This window comes from Canis aureus, chromosome 32, assembly GCF_053574225.1.
Source record: "Canis aureus isolate CA01 chromosome 32, VMU_Caureus_v.1.0, whole genome shotgun sequence".
NCBI lineage: Eukaryota > Metazoa > Chordata > Mammalia > Carnivora > Canidae > Canis > Canis aureus.
In genome coordinates this window covers 25,554,497-25,575,009 of record NC_135642.1, presented here as the reverse complement: position 1 = coordinate 25,575,009, position 20,513 = coordinate 25,554,497, and the positions used below count along the sequence as shown (strand labels likewise).

Below are 20,513 nucleotides of genomic sequence, written 5' to 3'. Positions count from 1 at the left end.
TTTAAACTAAAGGGATCTTTAACTGCCTAAAGGGATCTTTAATCCCCTACTACTATGTGATTACCATACATAAATACAAAGTATATCTGTTTATTAAAGATAAAATTTTGACAGATTTGGCTATGAATAAATATCAAAACTGTATCAAAATACTTATTACAAAGGAAAGATCATGACTAGCCCATTTTTGCAGTGGATGCTATATAGGAATAGGAAATTATTGTTAGACTTAATTTTAAAAAATAATATTTTCTAATGTATCACTTGTCCTTTGACTGATAGTCACTTGAGAGTCAGCTAGGGTAGATGGGTAACCAGTTTCATGAAACTTGTCTTTGTCTCATTAAAGTACTTAATGAGGAACACTCATTTTTCCCTTCCCAGAAAGAGGTTTGTGAATTACATCAAGCAAAAATGGTTTTTCCCAAACCAGGTTTGGTGTAATTTTTCTTTTATACATTTTAGCTCTTTACTGACAGAAATAATAATATCAGTCCTAATAAATAAATGCTATCAAATAGCTTAATGGAAAGTAAACACATACGTTTATATAAACATATCCTGTCCTGGTTTCCTAGAGTCAGGGAAGACAGGAGCTGGACAGTAGTTACAGCAGTAAAAACAGATTCCACTTGGGAACTACTGCCTACTACAGTATAGGATAGGAGACTCTAGTATAGAATTGGGGTCAGTTCCATGGACAATGGACAAGTAATGATTGATAGCTAAGGAGCAAGTTGGGGGTGGAGGTTGGGGTTGTAAGTGGATGGAAAATTACTAAGAGGAAACATCAGTGGTAGGGAGATTCTGGTTAAACTGACCTAACTGGATTCTTGCTGAAGGCAGGCGAGGATGACTGAGTATCATCTGGGGGATTGTGGGGGATGAAGAATTTGGTCAGATATTGAAAGTGATAGGGATCCTTGGGTGGCTCAATGGTTTAGCGCCTGCCTTCAGCCCAGGACATGATCCTGGAGTCCTGGGATTGAGTCCCGCATTGGGCTCCCTGATGGGAGTCTGCTTCTCCCTCTGCCTGTGTCTCTGCCTCTCTCTGTCTCTCTGTTTCTCTGTCTCTCTCTCTCTCTGTCTCTGTGTCTCTCATGAATAAATAAATAAAAAATCTTAAAAAAAAAAAGAGAAAGTGATAAAAATCGATGGTGGGGATTCTGGCTAAACCAACTTAGCAATATTCTTGCTAACAACAGGCTCCATGCAGGGAGCTCGACGGGGGACTCGATCCCGGGACTCCAGGATCACGCCCTGGGTTGAAGGCGAACATTCAACCCGTGAGCCAGCTAAGTGTCCCCTTCTGCCCATTCATTGATGGGATTATTTGTTCTTTGGGTGTAGAGTTTGATAGATTATTTCTGGATTTTGGATATTTGCCCTTTACCTGATAAGACATTTGCAAATATCTTCTCTCATTCTGTCTGTTGTGTTTTGGTTCTATTGACTGTTTCCTGTGCTGTGCAAACACTTTTTGTCTTGATGAAGTCCCACTGGTCCATTTTTGCTTTTGTTTCCCTTGCCTTTGGAGATGTGTCTAGCAAGATTGCTGTGGCCGAGGTGACAGGTTGCTGCCTGTGTTCTCCTCCAAGATTTTGATGGATTCCTGTCTCAGAGTTAGGTCTTTCATCCATTTTGAGTGTATTTTTGTGTATGGTATAAGAAAATGGTCCCGTTTTATTCTTCTGCATGTGGCTGTCCAATTTTCCCAACACCATTTGTTGAAGAGACTTTTTTCCATTGGAAATTCTTTACTGCTTTGTTGAACATTACCGGACCGTAGAGTTGAGGGTCCATTTCTGGGTTCTCTATTGTGTTCCATTGATCTATGTATCTGTTTTTGTGCCAGTATCATGCTTACGATGACAGCTTTGTATTAGAGCTTGAAGTCCAGAATTGTGATGCCATCAGCTTTGGTTTTCTTTTTCAATATTCCTTTGGCTATTTGGAGTCTTTCCTGGTTCTGTACAAATTTTAGGAATATTTGTTCTAGCTCCGTGAAAAAGGTTGATGGCACTTTGGTAGGGATTGCACTCAATATGTAGATTGCTCTAGGTAGCATATTTTGATAATATTCATTCTTCCAATCCATGAGCATGGAATGTTTTTCCATTTCTTTGTGTCTTCCTCAATTTCTTTCATGAGCATTCTATAGTTTTCTGAGCACAGGATCCTTTGCCGCTTTGGTTAGGTTTATTCCTAGGTGTCTTACAGGTTTTGGTGTGGATGTAAATGGGATAGACTCCTTAATTTCTCTTTCTTCTGTCTCATTGTTAGTGTATAAGAATGCGACTGATTTCTGTGCATGATTTTATATCCTGCCACTTTGCTGAATTCCTGTATGAGTTCTAGCAATTTGGGGGTGGAATCTTTTGGGTTTTCTTTTTTTTTTTTTTTTTTTTTTAATTTTTTTTTAATTTTTTATTTATTTATGATAGTCACAGAGAGAGAGAGAGAGAGAGAGAGGCAGAGACATAGGCAGAGGGAGAAGCAGGCTCCATGCACTGGGAGCCTGATGTGGGATTCGATCCTGGGTCTCCAGGATCGCGCCCTGGGCCAAAGGCAGGCGCCAAACCGCTGCGCCACCCAGGGATCCCTCTTTTGGGTTTTCCACATAGAGTATCATGTCATCTGTGAAGAGTGAGAGTTTGACTTCTTTGCCAATTCCATTGCATTCCCATGACTTCTAAATGATGGAGTTCCCTAGAGTTTAGTCCTTAGGTCTCTTTTCCATGAATATTTTATAGTCCTATTGGGTCTCATCATTTCAGATAATTTCATTGTGTGGTTGTTGTTCAAATTGACCGTATTCAACTTGGGCTTCTCCCTTGAACACCAGACCACAAATTCAATTGTTTCACAACTGCTCTACATTCCCCAGATACTTCCTTCACTTGCTTCATGGGTGTGGTCAAGCATCAATTTATCAGAGACCTTCCCTGACCAATCTACCAAAAACAATGCTTTGCCCAAGCACTCCCTTTCCCCCAACCCTATTTCATTTTTCTCCATATTTATCACTTGGCATGTTTTATATGTATATGCAGGCATATATATTCATATGTAATTATGTATACATAATTTACATATGCATACTTATACATATGTATAAATGTAAATATATGCCTATATGTATATAAAACATGTATAACATGTGTAAACATATTTACAGTATGTAAACATGTATATATACTTAAACACATATATATCTATACATATGGTTTTGGGTCTTTTATTTTCCTACTAGAGTATACTAGAATCTAAGTTCCATCGGGGTAGGCCCTTAGTGCCTAGAATATCCCTGGACTTTAACAGGCCCTGAATGATTACATAATGGCCCAGATAATGAGCTTAATTCTGAGACATAGCCTATCTGAGAATTTTTGCAACAACAAAACAAAGGCCTCACCACCTGCCATAGTAAGAAACTTTAGATTATTATCTGGATTCTAAATATTGAAAAGTTGACCTCCCTTGCCACAAATTGAGAACCTTCAACAAAGGGGAAAAACAGGTTATATAACAGATTTTGTGGAGAAAAAGGTACTAAACTCAAATTTTTAAATTTGCATTATTCATCTGGATATCTTGTACAGTTCCAGGATTTTTGATGTTTTAGAGGAAGTGAACAAAACTAATTTTTGTTTTTGCTTGTGTTATCAAATAGAAAATCTTGAGGTATTTGGAAAAATTTAATGAGGCAGAGTTTGAGCTATTTCCTCACATCAAACCATTTTTTTGTTAACATAAGATCCAACTTTTCTGATGCCCTAGCAACTCACAAGATTATTTTTCTAATTCGATATTAGTATCTGGAACCTGAAACCAACAGTGATTTTTTTCAAGTAAAGATACTCAAACTAAAGTGTGGTTTCAACAGATGGCAGTTGAAATAAATAAATCTCTGTATACAGAGGAATTACAGAATTTGAAGAATAGTATAGTTCTTATCCACCACTGCTCACACTGTGTTAATGATATATCAAATTATTTGCATTTATAAGAAATGTACCACATCTCTTGCATCTTTGTTCTCTTATTATGTATTGCTTCTTCTTACTGAACTGAACTTTCCTTTGGTTTTACCTTCTCCAAGATGCTTCTCCTGATGTCCTTTGTCTCAGTTTGAGTAATCTGTCTTTGTGTCTGAAAGACCTCTTGCATATTTTACATAAATTATCACATTTACTAATTTGCTAATCTCAGTCCCCTAAAATACAGTTCATTGAAACTAATAAAAGATACTGTCTTTTATTTCTGTGTTCTATTTGTATTGTATGATGCCTGTCATAAACAGGCATTCTATAAATATTTGCCAAAATGAATGAATGAATAACAAGACTTCTCTTCTACTAGCCTAGCAGTGGAAACTAACATTTCCCCCAGGTTCTAAGCCTTTAGCTGAAATAATAGAAAAGTGGGAAATTACTAGATGTTCTTGCTTAATTCAATTTTTTTCGTAGTGCTCCTATATTCCTTTGTCTTAATGAATATACTCAGTGGACAATTGAGATCCTGAAAGCCTTTTTAAACTTTTGGAGAACACTAAATAAAACCAAAATGCACTAAAATGTGTCTACTTTTTTCTATTTTGAACACATTTTTATTTAAGAAGTCACTATCATTTACCAGTTCAAATGCTTTATTTCTTTTTTTTTTTAAATGCTTTATTTCTTAAAGGTATTCTTTACCAAATTAAAATACTTTTAAATTCCAAGTTAGGTATTCTAGCCTTGGATTTAAAGCTCATCTTTCCTGAATATATTTTCTCTTAAATATGCAAAGGAATATATATTCATAGAGTGTGTTGAAGATTAGGAAAATCAAGGGTTCTTGTTCTGTCAGGTGCAGCATTTAGAGAGTTATTTTGATAAAATCCGGTAGCTCTGATACGGCTTGAAAATACTTGCTCCCTTGGAGTATAATTGCAAGGAAAAAATTGTGGCATAGGTAAAAATTCACCATAATTACTTGAATTGGTTTTATACATAATCATCTTAGGTTTTGATAGTGAGGTGGCTGTCTGGAGTGTCTTTGGGTCCAACATACATGAAAACACAGGATTGCCAGGGTTCACACAAGGAGGAAGTTGTTCAGGTTTCATTTCTGTGCCTGAATCTGAAGCTGAAGCACATTTCTTGTCCTGAAATATAAACACATCAAATCATTCTCCATTACAAAATTTTGGGGAAAAAAAACAAAGTTAGCACCAACCCTGTCTTATACCACTCACAAACATTAGCTCAAAATTAGTTACTTAAATATAAAACTTGAAAGCACAAAGCTCCTAGAAAAGAACACAGGGGAGATCTCTGTGATGTTGTTCTTAGCATTGATTTTTTGGATATGACACCAAGAGCATAAGCAACAAAAGCAAAAATAACAAGTGAGACTGCATCAAACTGAAATGCTTCTGCACAGCAAAAGAAATAATCAACACAATGAAGAGACAACCTGTGGAATGAGAGAGAATATTTGCAAAACATATTGATCAGGGGCTAATATCTAAAATATTCAAGGAATTCATACAATGTGCTAACAAAACAATCTGATTTAAAATGAGCAGAGAACCTGAAAGACATTTTTCCAAATAAGATATACGGATGGTCAACAGATTCATGAAAAGGTGTTCAACATCATTAATCATCAGAGAAATGCAAATTAAAAAACCAATGAGATATCACCTCACACCCGTGAGCATGGCTAGTGTCAAATAACAAGGGTTGGTGAGGATGTGAAGAAAAGGGAACCCAAAGAATGGCGATTGCCAGGGTAGGGGGGTTGGCCAAAGAGTACAAGCTTCCAGTTATAAGAAGAATAAGTTCAGGGGATCTAATGTACAGCATGATGAGCGGAGTTACCAATACTGTATTATATACTTGAAAGTTGCTAAGACAGTAGATTTTAAATGTTTTCAACACAAAAATAACTTTAATTATGTGAGGTAATTATTGTGGTAATGATTTTACAATACATACCTACAAGAAATCAAGTAATACACCTTAAACTTATACACTGTTATATGTCAAGTATATCTCAGTAAAGCTAGAAGAAAACAAAACAAAAAAGCACGTCCACTTCACTTTTTTGGAAATTCTGTTCTCTTGAGGGCAGTGGCTAGTTGTCATTAAGTGACATAATCTCTGTACAAAGCAAACTTATCAAAAGTATGTATAAGATAGCTTTTAAAAATCCTGTATTAGAATCATGAGAATTTATCAAAACATCTGGAAATCTTGGAGAAAATCTGTAATAAGGCATAGTTAGAAGAGGACATACTGCTGAATTCTAGAATGAGATGAGAACAAAATAAACATTTAGGGATTTTAGCCTTGTGGGCATACCATTAAGCAAATAATTACACAACTAATAATTACAATTGTGGTAAGTGCTATGGAGGGAAAAAATACAAGATATTTATGAAAACTTCTAGGGGGTACTAACCTAGTATGGGGGCTAAGAAAGGCCATTCTAGTGAGTGTCACTGAATCTAAGACAGAAAAGACAGAAGTGGGAATAAAGAAAAACTCAGCGAGGCCAAAGTCAAATAAGTTAGAGTGAAAATGGCTTGAGATGAGAATACAAGGGCAGGGGCCAGATCTTAAGGGTCTTGTTGACTCTGTTAAAAATCTGGATTTTCATGTTAAAAGCAATAGAAGGCTATTGAAGGATTTTAAGGAGATGCATGTCATTAAGGAACAAGTTTAGTATGATTACTTTGGCTGCTGTTAGCGCTTTGAATGGATATAGAAAGGAGCTACAGAAGGACAAGTGATGATGACAATGATCTATAGTAGGGTGGTGGTATAGAGAGGGAGAGAAATAAATCTGAAATATATTTTGGAAGTAGAATTCACAAGACCTGGTGATTGATTGTGGGTCGTGGTGAAGAGGGACAGATCAAGGATGACTACTAGGTTTCTGGACAAACACTTGGGTGGTGTTTACTACAATTTACTACAAATTTTAATATATAAATATTTAAAATACAAATAATTTACCTATTCGGGGATGTGAAGGAGCGAGATATTAAAAAGAATGTATGCAAAAGTGCCTGTAGCTTCCTAACATGTGCACATAATATGCTTTATCCTTCATAATGTCAAGTCTATTAAAAACATCAAGCTTTGTTAATGAAGATAAAAGAATTCAAATGGAACAGACTATATAAACTTATTCATTCATTCATTAATTCAGCAAATACTTATTGAGTACTTACTGTGTGCTACACATTGTTAGATATTGGAAATGTAATGATGAATAATACAAAATTCCTAAGCCTTACAATTTATTTTATGGAAAACAAACATATAAGGAACCAACTCAGTAAATGATGTTGGGAAACTAGCTACCTATTTTTAAAAATATAGATCTTTGGCTTCAAATATTATCAAAATAAACTTCAAATGAATTACATACTGATTAAAAATCACATTATAGAAGAAACAAACTAGGAGAAAGGTATTTTTAACCCTCTGACAAAGGAGGACAATATAAAACCATATTCAATCAACTCTTCAGTCAACTATTAATGTTCTACTTGAAGAGTATCCTTAATAAACTTTATGAAAGTAGTTTTCTGTGGATAAGGGATTTAAAAATCTGAATTAAGGTTAGCGAAAAGAGCACTGGAGTTACGAGACCCAGGTTGTAGTCTTCTAAACTTGCCAGGAATGTGAAAATTTGGATAAGTCTGATGCTCTATGCTTCAGTTTCCTATTTGTAAAATAAGGGAGCCTGGATTATTTCTTCTTTTGGATATCATCTAGAGACTCCATTTATTCCATAGAATTTATAAAGTTTGTAAATTTATAGTTTATAAAATGAAGTGGTATCATAGACTGTTATACTATGTTCTCATGCTTTGCCTTAATGACATACACAAGGCAAAGTAACTTTTCAGAAGAATTTATTTAAACAATTTTGAGAAATCTTTTGGATCTTCTTGAAAATCCAGTCCAAGAGCACTTGTTTTACTGCTGCATTTGCATAAGGGGAAAAAGTCTTTTTCTTATTGTAAATTACCCTATTGCAAACAGGTGTTAGAGATGAAATTGCTGGTCTTTTTTCCTCAAGTTCTCCAGGTTAACCATCCATTTCTTTAAAGATTGACATTTTAATTGACAAAGGTTTGAGGTACTTATTGTACTATTGTCTTAATATCTTGAGCTCAGAGCCTTGATCTTTGGCCTCAGAAAAACTTCATTGGTTACTTCTTGGGAATTAGATCATTATTTTATGAATATTTCTCTTGATAGAACTACTGACCTAGCCACCTTTAAAGCCCACTTCATTCTTTTGACTTTACTAAGTGTTTTATCAATAACCCTGAGAAGTTATCTGGAACCAGAAGTCCATAGTAGTGTTCTCTTGTACAGTGCTTCTCTTACCTTTATGTACATATAAAATACACAGGAATCTGGTTAAAAAGTAGATTCTGCCCCTGGTCTGGTGTAGGGCCAATATTCTGCATTTCTAGCAAATTCCCAGGTAATGCTCAAGCTGCTGATCCCTACATAAGGCTGTGAGTACTGGGCTACACACACTTGTTATGAAAGATGTGGCTAAGCCATGGTCAGGAGTTAAAGGCCTTTGGGAGATAGGCAAAGGAGTGTGGGGAAAGAGAGGGCCATAATCATACTTGCATGGTTTATACAAGAACATGTCAAGCAGACTAATTGGGAATCTTGTTGGTATTTGTGTATCTTCTGCTCTAAGAGTTGTAAAAAGAACCTATTAGGTGTCACCAGTTCTGTGTTCTGATACTGGCACTAATAGCTTTGTGAATTTGATGAAATTATTTCACAAGGATTCAAGTTCCTTGTCTATAAATATAAAATAAAGGAGATGGACTAGATTGTTTTGTTTCCTAATCTGAGGACTTGAATATCAGGACCTTCCAAATGTAACAATAGCAACTGTTAAAAAACAAAATTCAACCAAGTAAATTTGAAGATCTAATTGGCTTTTCATGACTCAGGCAGCATCCTATCCAGGAAGTGGAGGGTAGCTTGGAGGAGTGGTACAAAATGGAAGGTTTTCATAGGAAGGATAAATTCCTAGCAAAAGAAAAGATTGTTTCAGGAATTAGGGAAGCTGGCTGCAGTGAGCAAGCCTGTAGTAGGCATTCAGCTTGGGGTTGCCATAAACGGTGAACCAGAGAGTGGTAGTTGGGCAGCCAGTCTCTGTGCAGGGCCCCAGGGGGTGGCAGAACCACCGCAAGACCCTTCCCCTCCCTCAGGAGGAGCAGCGCAGATGCGCACTGCAGAGTCTGCAGAGTTGGAGACTTGAAATGAGGTCGTGCGCCTGAGATAGAAACGTTGGGTTGCAGATTAGGTGAGCATGGAGTGCAGATGGAGGCCAGAGAGCCGGGAGGGATTGACAGCTTCTCCCTGAGGGCACACTGAGGAGTGGGGGTGTGAGCTTTCAACTCTGGGGCTGGAGGTTGGGAGGCCACCACTTTCATTTTTATCCTCTAAAGGGGCTCGAAAACCTTCAGGGAACAAAAGCCACATAGAGCAATCCAGAGCCACTTATTTAGCCTGGCTCCCTGGCAAGGGTGGTGGAATTCCACCAGGGGCAAAGTCACTTGAGAATAAGCGCAACAGGCTCCTCCTACAGAAGGTCAGCCAGAACCTTTGGCTAATTCCAAGCTCACTGCTCACAGAGAACTCTACCACTCCAATACAGAGGAAATAGTATATAGAATTTATGGCTTCTTCCTCATGATTCTTTAGTCTTTTCATTTTATTTTTTTCTCTTTCCTTTTCAACCTCTTTCTTATTTTATCAACTTTTTTTCAGTCACTTTTAATTTTCATTTTTACAGTTGCATTTGATCCTTTCATTGTATTTATTTTTGTATATATATGTTTTTCTTTCTTCACAATTTTGGGATATGGTTTCTTCCAACAGACCAAATACACCCAGAATCTATGTATTGCTCTGTTCTTTTCACTTGTCTGATCATATTCTCTTTTTTCCCTTTTTAAAAAAGTCTTTTTAAATTTTCATCTTTACAGTTACATTCTAATCTTTCAATGTATTTTATTTTTGTATATATATATATATTTTTTCCTTTCTTTACAATTTTGAGATGTAGTTTCTTCTAACAAACAGATAAAATAAAATATACCTAGGATATAGGTCAACACCTTGACATATAATAGTGAAACTAGCAAATCTGAGAGACAAAGAGAAAATCCTGAGAGCAGCTCCAGACAAGAGGTCCATAACCTACAAAGGTAGAAACATTAGACTGGCAGCAGCCCTATCCACAAAGACCTGGCAGACCTGAAAGGACTGGCATGATATATTTAGATTGCTAAATGAAAAAAAGATGTAGCCAAGAATACTTATCCAGCAAGGCTGTCATTCAAAATAGAAGGAGAGATTAAAAAGCTTCCAGGACAAAGAGAAACTAAAAGAACTTGTGATCACTAAGCCAGCCTTGTAAGAAATATTAAAGGGGATCCTTTAAGTGAAGAGAGAGCTTAAGGTAACACAAACCAGAAGGAACAGAGACTATACAGAAACAATGACTTTACACTAATACAATGACACTAAATTAATATTTTTCAATGGTTACTATGAATGTAAATGGGCTAAATGCCCCAATCAAAAGACACAGGGTATCATATTGCATAAAAAAGCAAGACCCATTGATATTCTGTATGTAAGAGACTCATTTTAGACCCTAAGACACCTCCAGATTGAAAATAAGGGGATGGAAAACCATTTATCATGCTAATGGACATCAAAAGAAAGCTGAGGTAGCAGTCCGTATATCAGACAAATTAGATTTTAAACCAAAGACTGTAATAAGAGATAAGGAAGGACACTATATCATCATAAAAGGGTCTATCCAGTAAAAATATCTAACATTTATAAATATCTATACCTCTAACATGGGAGCAGCCAATTATATAACAAAATTAAAGAAACACATTGATAATAATACAATAATAGTAGGGGATTTTAACATCTCACTCACTGCAATAGACATCATCTAATTGAAGATTAACAAGGAAACAAATGATTTGAATGACACACTGGACAAGATGGATTTCACAGACATATTCAAAGCATTCCATCCTAAAGCAATAGAATACACATTATACTCAAGTACATACAGAGTAGAATAGAATACATACTGGGTCATAAATCAGTTCTCAACTGGTACCAAAAGATTAGGATCATTCCCTGCATATTTTCAGACCACAGTGCTTTTTTTAATTTAAAGATTTTATTTATTTATTCATGAGAGACAAACACACACACACACACAGAGAGAGAGAGAGAGAGAGGCAGAGACACAGACAGAGGGAGAAGCAGGCTCCACACGGGGAGCCCAATACAGGACTCGATCCTGGGGCTCCAGGATCAGGCTCTGGGCCAAAAGCAGGTGCTAAACTGCTGAGCCACCCAGGGATCCCTGACCACAGTGCTTTTAAACTTGAACTCAACCATGAGAGGAAATTTGAAAAGAACTCAAATACATGGATGTTAAAGAGCATCCTGCTAAAGAATGAATGGGTTAATGATAAAATTAAAGAATTTTAAAAATTCATGGAAACAAATGAAAATGAAAACACACCTGTTTGAAACATTCGGGATGCAGCAAAGGTGGTCCTAAGAGGGAAGTATATAGCAATACAAGCCTTTCTCAAGAAACAAAAAAGTCTTATTTTTTAAAAAGACTATTTATTTATTTATTTATTTATTTATTTATTTATTTATTTATTTATTTGAGAGATGCAGAGAGAGAGAGAGGCAGAGACACAGGCAGAGGAAGAAGCAGGCTCTATGCAGGGAGCCGGAGGTGGGACTCGATCCTGGGACTCCAGGATCACACTCTGGGCTGAAGGTGGCGCTAAACCGCTGAGCCACCTGGGCTGCCCAGAAAAGTCTTAAATATACAACCTAACCTTACACCTAAAAGAGCTGGAGAAACAACAGAAGACAAAGCCTAAAGCCAGCAGGAGAAGAGAATTAATAAAGATTTGTGCAAAAATCAAAAATAAATAAATAAATAAATAAAAATTAAAAAAAAAAAAGATTTGTGTACAAATCAATGAAATAGAAACCAAAAGAACAGTAGAACAGATCGATGAAACTAGGAGCTGGTTGAAAGAATGAATAAGATTGATAAACCCCTGGCCAGACTTAGGAAAAAGAAAAGAGAAAGGGGCCAAAGAAATAAAATCTTGAAAGAAAGCGAGATTACAATCAATACCAAAGAGATACAAACAAAGAACCTATTATGAGCAACTATATGCCAACAATTAGGCAATCTGGAAGAAATGGATGCATTCCTAGAGACATATAAACTACCAACACTGAAATAGGAAGAGAAAACCTGAACAGACCCAAAATCAGCAAGGAAATTGAAGTAGTATTCAAAAATCTCCCAACAAACAAGAGTCCAGGGCCAGACAGCTTCCCAGGGGATTCTAACAAAAATTTAAAGAATTAATATCTATTCTTCTGAAGTTGTCCCAAAAAATAGAAATGGAAGGAAAACTTCCAAACTTTTTCTATGAGTCGAACATTACCTTTATTCCAAAATCAGACAAAGACCTCACCAAAAAGGAGACAAGCCAATATCCTTGATGAATGTGGATGCCAAAATTCTCACCAAAATACTAGCCAATAGGATTCAACAGTACATGAAAAGGATAATTCACCACAACCAAGTGGGATTTATTCCTTGGCAGCAGAGTAGTTCAAAATCCACAAATCAATCAATGTGATATACTACATTAATAAAGGAAAGGACAAGAACTATATGGTCCTCTCAGTAGATACAGAAAAAGAATTTGACAAAGTACAGCATCCTCTCCTTATTTATTTATCTTTTAAAGATTTATTTATTTATTTGTTCAATGTAGACAGAGAGAGAGAGAGAGGCAGAGACACAGGCAGAGGGAGAAGCAGGCTCCATGCCGGGAGCCCAACGCGGAACTCGATCCCGGGACTCCAGGATCGCGCCCTGAGCCAAAGGCTGGTGCTAAACCGCTGAGCCACCCAGGGATCCCCCCATCCTCTCTTTATTAAAACTCTTAACGGTGTAGGGGTAGAGGGAGCATACCTCAGTATCATAAAAGTCATATAAAATCCCACATTGAGTTTCATTTTCAATGGGGATAAACTGAGAGCTTTTCTTCTAAGGCCAGAAATATGGCAGGACATCCAGTATCACCCCTATTCAACATGGTACTAGAAGTCCTACCCTCAGCAATCAGAGAACAAAAAGAACTAAAAGGCATCCAAATTGGCAAAGAAGTCAAACTCTTACTCTTCACATATGACATGATACTCTATGTGGAAAACCCAAAAGATTCCACCCCCAAATTGCTAGAACTCATACAGGAATTCAGCAAAGTGGCAGGATATAAAATCATGCACAGAAATCAGTCGCATTCTTATACACTAACAATGAGACAGAAGAAAGAGAAATTAAGGAGTCTATTCCATTTACATCTGCACCAAAACCTGTAAGACACCTAGGAATAAACCTAACCAAAGAGGCAAAGGATCCTGTGCTCAGAAAACTATAGAATGCTCATGAAAGAAATTGAGGAAGACACAAAGAAGTGGAAAAACATTCCATGCTTATGGATTGGAAGAATGAATATTATCAAAAATGCTACCTAGAGCAATCTACATATTCAGTGCAATCCCTACCAAAGTGCCATCAACCTTTTTCACAGAGCTAGAACAAATATTCCTAAAATTTGTACAGAACCAGGAAAGACCCCGAAAAGCCAAAGGAATACTGAAAAAGAAAACCAAAGCTGGTGGCATCACAATTCTGGACTTCAAGCTCTAATACAAAGCTGTCATTGTAAGCATGATACTGGCACAAAAACAGATACATAGTTTAGTGGAACACAGTAGAGAACCCAGAAATGGACCCTCAACTCTACGGTCAGCTAATGTTCAACAAAGCAGTAAGGAATATCCAATGGAAAAAAGTCTCTTCAACAAATGGTGTTGGGAAAATTGGACAGCCACATGCAGAAGAATAAAACGGGACCATTTTCTTATACCATACACAAAAATACACTCAAAATGGATGAAAGACCTAACTCTGAGACAGGAATCCATCAAAATCTTGGAGGAGAACACAGGCAGCAACCTGTCACCTCGGCCACAGCAATCTTGCTAAACACATCTCCAAAGGCAAGGGAAACAAAAGCAAAAATGGACCAGTGGGACTTCATCAAGACAAAAAGTGTTTGCACAGTACAGGAAACAGTCAACAGAACCAAAAGACAGAATTGGAGATATTTGCAAATGTCTTATCAGGTAAAGGGCTAGTATCCAAAATCCAGAAAGAATCTATCAAACTCTACACCCAAAGAACAAATAATCCCGTCAAGAAATGGGCAGAAGACATGAACAGACATTTCTCCCAAGAAGACATACAAATGGCCAACAACACATGAAAAAATGCTCAACATCACTCAACATTAGGGAAATACAAATCAAAACCACAATGAGATACCACCTCACACCAGTCAGAATGGCTAAAATGAACAAGTCAGGAAAGGACAGATGTTGGTGAGGATGCAGAGAAAGGGAATGCAAGCTGGTGCAGCCACTCTGGAAAACTCTATGGAGGCTCCTCAAGAAGGTGAAAATAGAGTGACTATGACTGACCCATCAAATGCACTACTAGCTATTTACCCCAAAGATACAAATGTAGTGATCTGAAGGGGCACTTGCACCCCAGTGTTCATAGCAGAATGTGCACAATAGCCTAACTGTGGAAAATGCTGAGATGTCCATGGACAGATGAATGGATAAAGATGTGGTGTGTGTGTATATATATGTATATATGTATATATATATATATATATATATATATATATATATATGATTCAGCCATCAAAAGAATGAAATCTTGCCATTTGCAATGATGTGGACAGAACTAAAGGATATTATGCTTAAGCGAAATAAGTCAGAGAAAGACAATTATCATTATGTTCTCACTTGTATGTGGAATTTATGAAACAAAAGGATATATAGGGGAATAGAGGTAAAAATAAGATGAAATCAGAGAGGGAGAAAAGCCTTGAAAGACTCTTTTTTTTTATTTATTTTTATTTTTTTTTAAAGACTCTTAATCATAGGAAACAAAGAAGGTTGCTGGAGGCATGTGGCTATGGGTAGATGGGGTAATTGGATGATGGACATTAAGGTGGGCTTGTGATGTAATGGACACTGGATATTATATAAGACTGAGAAATCAGTGAACTCTACCTCTGAAGGTAATAGTACATTATATGTTAAATAACTGAATTTACTTAAAAAAGAAAAAATTGTTTTAGACAAGGTCACCTTCCCTTAGGGCAAAGGACAGAGGGTCTTGTTATGCAGATTACCCCCAATTTTTTTTTTTTGGGGGGGGAAGAGGGCAGGCCCAGGTGACAGATCATCTTATTGGTGCTTAATAGAAAATTTCTGATTGATTAGCTTAAAATTTCACTCCTGGAGAGGTTGATACTGCAATTAAGTGTTGGTTTGCTGTCCTGGGGGCAAGTGATTCCACCTTAGCCCCTGGTTTTCTTTTTATCAGAACTAAGTGATTTTGTTATTCATAAAGCATAAAGGAATATAGATTTATTCATGATAAGGTCTCTGATTTGTGATAAGAATCGCTTAAAAATACAACAAAAAATTTGGCAGCTTCTGGAATACTTAAGACCTAAATCCTTCCAGATCAAAGGTTACATTATTATATCTAAATCGCTTCTAGGTGGTTTGCAGGGTACTGTAACTGATCTTTTGAGGTGGTATTAAATAGATTGTTTATATGCATTAAAGTGCCTTTTATTTGAAAATTCTAGAATGGATACTTGTGATGCATGTGGCTGAGGCCCTTTATAAATTCTAAATCTTTAATACCAGTAACATATAATCTCAATGTCTCCCACTCTAGAATAAAGATTAGAATGTTTACAGAGCTGTTGTGTCAGATTTAAATAAGGATTTAAACCTTTTTTGGGTTTCACATTTGGGTCAGATTAGTCAGGTCCCTCTTTAGCATAACCTCGCTCATTCTGAATTCCTGGGTTATTTAATTTAATGTCTCAGCAAAGTTAAGTTTCTCAAGGTCAGGGACCTAATCTGTTTTGAAAGCTGATTTCTATTCCGTAAATATGAAGTAGTTAATCCACTTTCTTTTCCTTTGTTCAGATTTGAGTGTTGGAGGAGTAGCACTGGGCAGGAACTGTGACCTAGGTTCCAATACCTTACCATGATTTCACCTCTTTCATCTGTAAATTGGTTAAAACAAAACTTGATAAAGAAAAAAATCTACCGGGATCCCTGGGTGGTGCAGCGGTTTAGCGGGATCCCTGGGTGGTGCAGCGGTTTAGCACCTGCCTTTGGTCCAGGGCGTGATCCTGGAGACCTGGGATCAAATCCCACGTTGGGTTCCTGGTGCATGGAGCCTGCTTCTCCCTCTGCCTATGTCTCTGCCTCTCTCTCTCTCTCTCTCTGTGTGTGTGTGACTATCATAAATAAATAAAAATTTAAAAAAATAATAAAAAGAAAAAAAAGAAAAAAAAACTACCATAGTTCTTATTGTTCTGGAGATAAAATGAAAGAAAATTGTAAGTGATAAATTGCTATATAAATAGAATTAGTTTTTACCATTTCCTTTCAGGTACCTCAATGCATATGGATGATGTTCCAGGATTCAGTTCTGAAGTTTGCAGGTTAATAACACTACATTGGTATAGTACAGTTTACTAATACTTCATATTCATAATCTTGAAGGGAGGTGGCAAAGCTGGAAGTAGAACTCATCAGATCTTGCTACTACTTTTTTCGTTGCCTATTAATTTGTTTTAAACATCAAGAGCAGACATTGGATAATAATAGGAAGTCACCAGAATCGAATGGTATCTCTCAACAGATCAGCTTTTCTCAAAGTCTAGGTTTCTGGAGCAGAGGGAAAGCTTCTTGAGTGGAAGGTGGCTGCCCTATGACTTGTAGGAAAAAGTACCAACCCTAACTTACTTTATGGACACCCAGTCAGGTTGCCAGGGCAACCTCAGTCACAGAGGACTCTCTTTCATCAATCACCTTCTACTACATTCTGGTTATCTTTGGCCCAAAATGGAATACAGTAAACCAAATCTAGCCAAAACAGAAGACGAATTAGCTGATAAACTCTGTTAGCATAATTTGTACCACACAATCTGGAAATGTGTCTACCAGAATCTTTCTGACTTCCAGGATAATTAAAAAATGTTTACAGACTTAGAAACAAAATACTCACTGCTTTTACTTTATGTCATAGGCCTCAGTGCAGTTTTCTTATTTGGGTTTTACTCTCTTCAAATCTGATATTCTTAAAATGTGGAGTTCAAATTAGATACAATTAAAAACCAAACAGCCTAATTCAAATAATTATAAAAGGATTATTTCAAATGCTTTGTCAGTTTACACACAGGATCAGCAAATATTATTTACTTAAGGATAAAAAAAGTTAATTTTAAATGATTCCTTTGAAATTGATGTCTTAAAAAATTAAGACTATGAAAGTGCCTTGAAAAGAATAAAAATCTACAAAGACATGGTATTAGCTTTCTCACAAATGTAGTTCTCAGGCTCCCCTGGAATTAGAGAAAGCCAAGCCACTGTCACTTTTCAGACTTCTCTGTTATAAACACATACACATTTTTAAAAAAGATAAACAAGAACAAGCCATTTAGATATAATAAAAATGCTCTTTATGGAAGGTGTAATTGTAAAATTAAAAATCGTGGTTTTGTTTTGTTTTTGGTGGTGTGTCACAGGCGATGTTAACCATAGCAACACCAAAAGCAAACAAAAACACCCTCCGAAAGTCTAATTTTGAGGAACCTTTTTGTATCTTCTCAGCCCCATCATCTGCCTCGTTAATCTTGTTAATGCTTTTCTTATTTAATTCTTTTTTTTTTTTTTTTGGCCACAACTGGGGAAAAGAACCTTAACTTTAACCTTAAACCTTAACTTTCTACGTTTCCACCAAGAGTGAATACAAGTGCACCATATTTTTTTTTCTGCTCCTGTCCTTTTTGAACAAGGCACAGTGTAAGAAAATGTAAAATTAACAAGGCACGTCCTCATTTAAAGCCATCACCATCACCGCTGTTTTCAACGAGGTACGAGTTGCACAGCATCCCCAATTGTATACTTTCAGGGGCAATTCTGGCTCAACGCGATGCACATTTACATCTGTGTAGCCCAGTGGTTGCCTAGGAATGTATTTTTGGGGGGGTGGGGCGAGTGGCGGTACAAGGTGCTCCAAATTTATAGTAAGGAATAAGAACTGTCAAAAACATTTAGCCCTCTACCCAAACCCACCCAGTCGTACTCGGTCATCCTCGGTATCTTCTTTATTTTTTCCGTAAACGCAGTCTTTCCCGGCAGCGGTTGGCAAGACCAGCGAACGCGCAGGGTTTTTACTACACCCAATTAAAGCAGCAAAGAGAATGTCAACGGTCCGCCGGATCAATAGGTATCGACTAATCCGCCTAATCCAGAGAGCAGCCTCCGAGGTGAAACCGCGAATCCTTTGGAGAGGTAGTAGCAGCCCGTCTCCATAGCAACCGGCCGCGGAGCAACTCAGGGGCCGGGGCCCGGATGTTGTGGGGATCGCTGTCGCCCCGCCCAGCTTCCGGCAGCCGAGCCGCGGCGGGCTGCGCTCGTCTTTGGGAGTAGTAGTTCTTGCCTCCTCCGGCGCGGGACCTGAGGAGCTGGCGGGACTACGAGTTCCGGCATGCGCTGCGGCGCCCCGCCGGCCGCCGCCTCCCGGCTGCGGACGCCTGCGAGCAGGTTGTTGTTTTTAAGAGAGGCGTCACTGTGCTCGGAGCTGTGACCGCCGCCGCCGCGACAGTCAACACAGTCGGTCGGGGGTGGCGCTGCCCGTTCAGGTACGGCCCTAGGCGGGTTGGAAGCCCGCGAGAGGAGTCGCGGCCGCCTGTCGGGGACCGTCCGGCATCCGCAGCTGAGTGGTCTGGCGGAGGCAGGGGCGGGGTCTTCTGTGAGGCTCCGCTTGCTGCTGCTGGGGCTGCTCCGGGGGCGGAGGAGGCGCCGACTCCTGGCGGGAGCGCGCGCGGGGGAGGTGTCTGAGCTCGAGTCCGCAGCCCCCCGGGCTTGCGCCGACCCCTGTGGTGTCGGGTCGGGAGGTCTTGCAGCCTCTGATCCCTGCTCGCTTACCCGAGCGATGTGCCAGGGGAGTGGGGGAGCTGATGGCCCGGGGGACCCTCCTTCCTTCCCTGGGCTGACCTGGGCTCTTCTTGGTCTTGGTGGGTTAGAATCCATATGGTAAGATGTTATGTGCGTCACCCGGCCGGGTTTCTCAGCCGGCCCATCTTTTTTGGTGACGTTTGAGCCCCGTGATGCCAGGAATAGAAAGATTAAATATTAAATAATGCAGCTGAGATTTCTACTTAGACGCCAGGCTGACGGGTCAGATCGTCCTTATCCTTTCCCCCTCCGCCGGCCCATCTTAGCGTGGTCTTCCTAATAGGTGACTCCTCTGGAGCAGCTTTCCACGCAGTTCCTTGTATGCGCTACCTACTTAACCTTTGTTTAACGAATCCAGCTCTGCCATCGGGAGCGGAAATTTTAACGAACTCCGTCAATTACGGTACTTTGTTGAGTGGGTGAAATTTGCCCTGCTTTACATTTGCTTTATGTAAAAACCAAGTGGAGCTTTCTTGTATCTGGAATAGGGAGTCTTGCGAATTTTAGATTTGCCTCCACGAGTAACGTTACATCCATTGGATGGTACTTGGAATGTCTTAGCGCTTCATATTTTTGGTTTAGGGCTTGAATCTTACTAGGTCCCACGTTTCTCAGAAGGATATAATTTATCACACCTTGGACGCTAGTATGAGTGGTTTAGTTTACTATTCTTTCCCGAGTTCCTATCATAAAGGTGAAGGGACAGAGAAAATGAGGGTACTTTTTTTAATGCATAATTTTTAACCCTTTATGCTAAAGACAGAATTCTAATTAAAGAAGCTATTAAATCATTCTCAAATGATTACCGTAATATTCAAGGGTGTGGGAAATACCAGTTTTTAAATGAAAAGATGTTAGAAAATAGTATAATTCTAATTTTGTAAACGCAACTGTAGAACCAGAAGTGATCATGTCTACTAGAAATAAGCTCAAAGTTATAAAAGTGATCAGATGGTGAAACTACAAATGACCTTTTTTTTTTTTTTTTAATACATTCTGGTGTCTTTCAAACTTTCTGAAGGAAAGAACTTAGTTTTTAAAAGGATAGAAGTGCAGCAAATTCCATGGACTCTAAACCTTGCTTTAAAAAAGCGAATAAGGAACAACAAGAAAACCTACATAGAGCCCCTGTTATTCCATCCACAGAATATATGAATAACAATTGAAATGTAAATTATTTGGAAGGGGCAAGAAATGCATTAATTGGAATTAAAAGGAAAAAACCCTCCAAATATGACAATAATTCTTAGCATTTGTACC

General features: G+C 38.1%; 3 protein-coding genes across 4 annotated transcripts in view; 2 read left to right on the top strand and 1 right to left on the bottom strand.

Annotated features, from left to right (window-relative positions):
* DNAAF4 (dynein axonemal assembly factor 4) overlaps window positions 1-20,513 on the top strand; it is a 95,270-nt gene that overhangs the window by 56,943 nt on the left and 17,814 nt on the right. The window contains exon 10 of one of the 2 annotated variants that reach the window (XM_077881180.1): window positions 16,681-17,002. The exons of the other annotated variant lie outside the window; for it this stretch is intronic. The gene's annotated coding sequence lies outside the window, so the exon portion shown is untranslated. Of the gene's footprint in view, window positions 1-16,680; window positions 17,003-20,513 lie in introns of those variants that run through there. 2 annotated transcript variants of the gene reach the window in all.
* Window positions 4,631-19,328, bottom strand: PIERCE2 (piercer of microtubule wall 2). Its single transcript, XM_077880416.1, has 3 exons — window positions 18,942-19,328; window positions 18,379-18,849; window positions 4,631-5,149 (listed from the first exon to the last, which is right to left on the bottom strand). Exons 1-3 carry the CDS (start codon window positions 19,326-19,328, stop codon window positions 4,802-4,804), a joined length of 1,206 nt encoding a protein of 401 aa, XP_077736542.1. The 3' UTR covers window positions 4,631-4,801.
* CCPG1 (cell cycle progression 1) overlaps window positions 18,865-20,513 on the top strand; it is a 39,749-nt gene continuing 38,100 nt past the window's right edge. The window contains exon 1 of the mRNA XM_077881178.1: window positions 18,865-18,937. The gene's annotated coding sequence lies outside the window, so the exon portion shown is untranslated. The remainder of the gene's footprint in view (window positions 18,938-20,513) is intronic.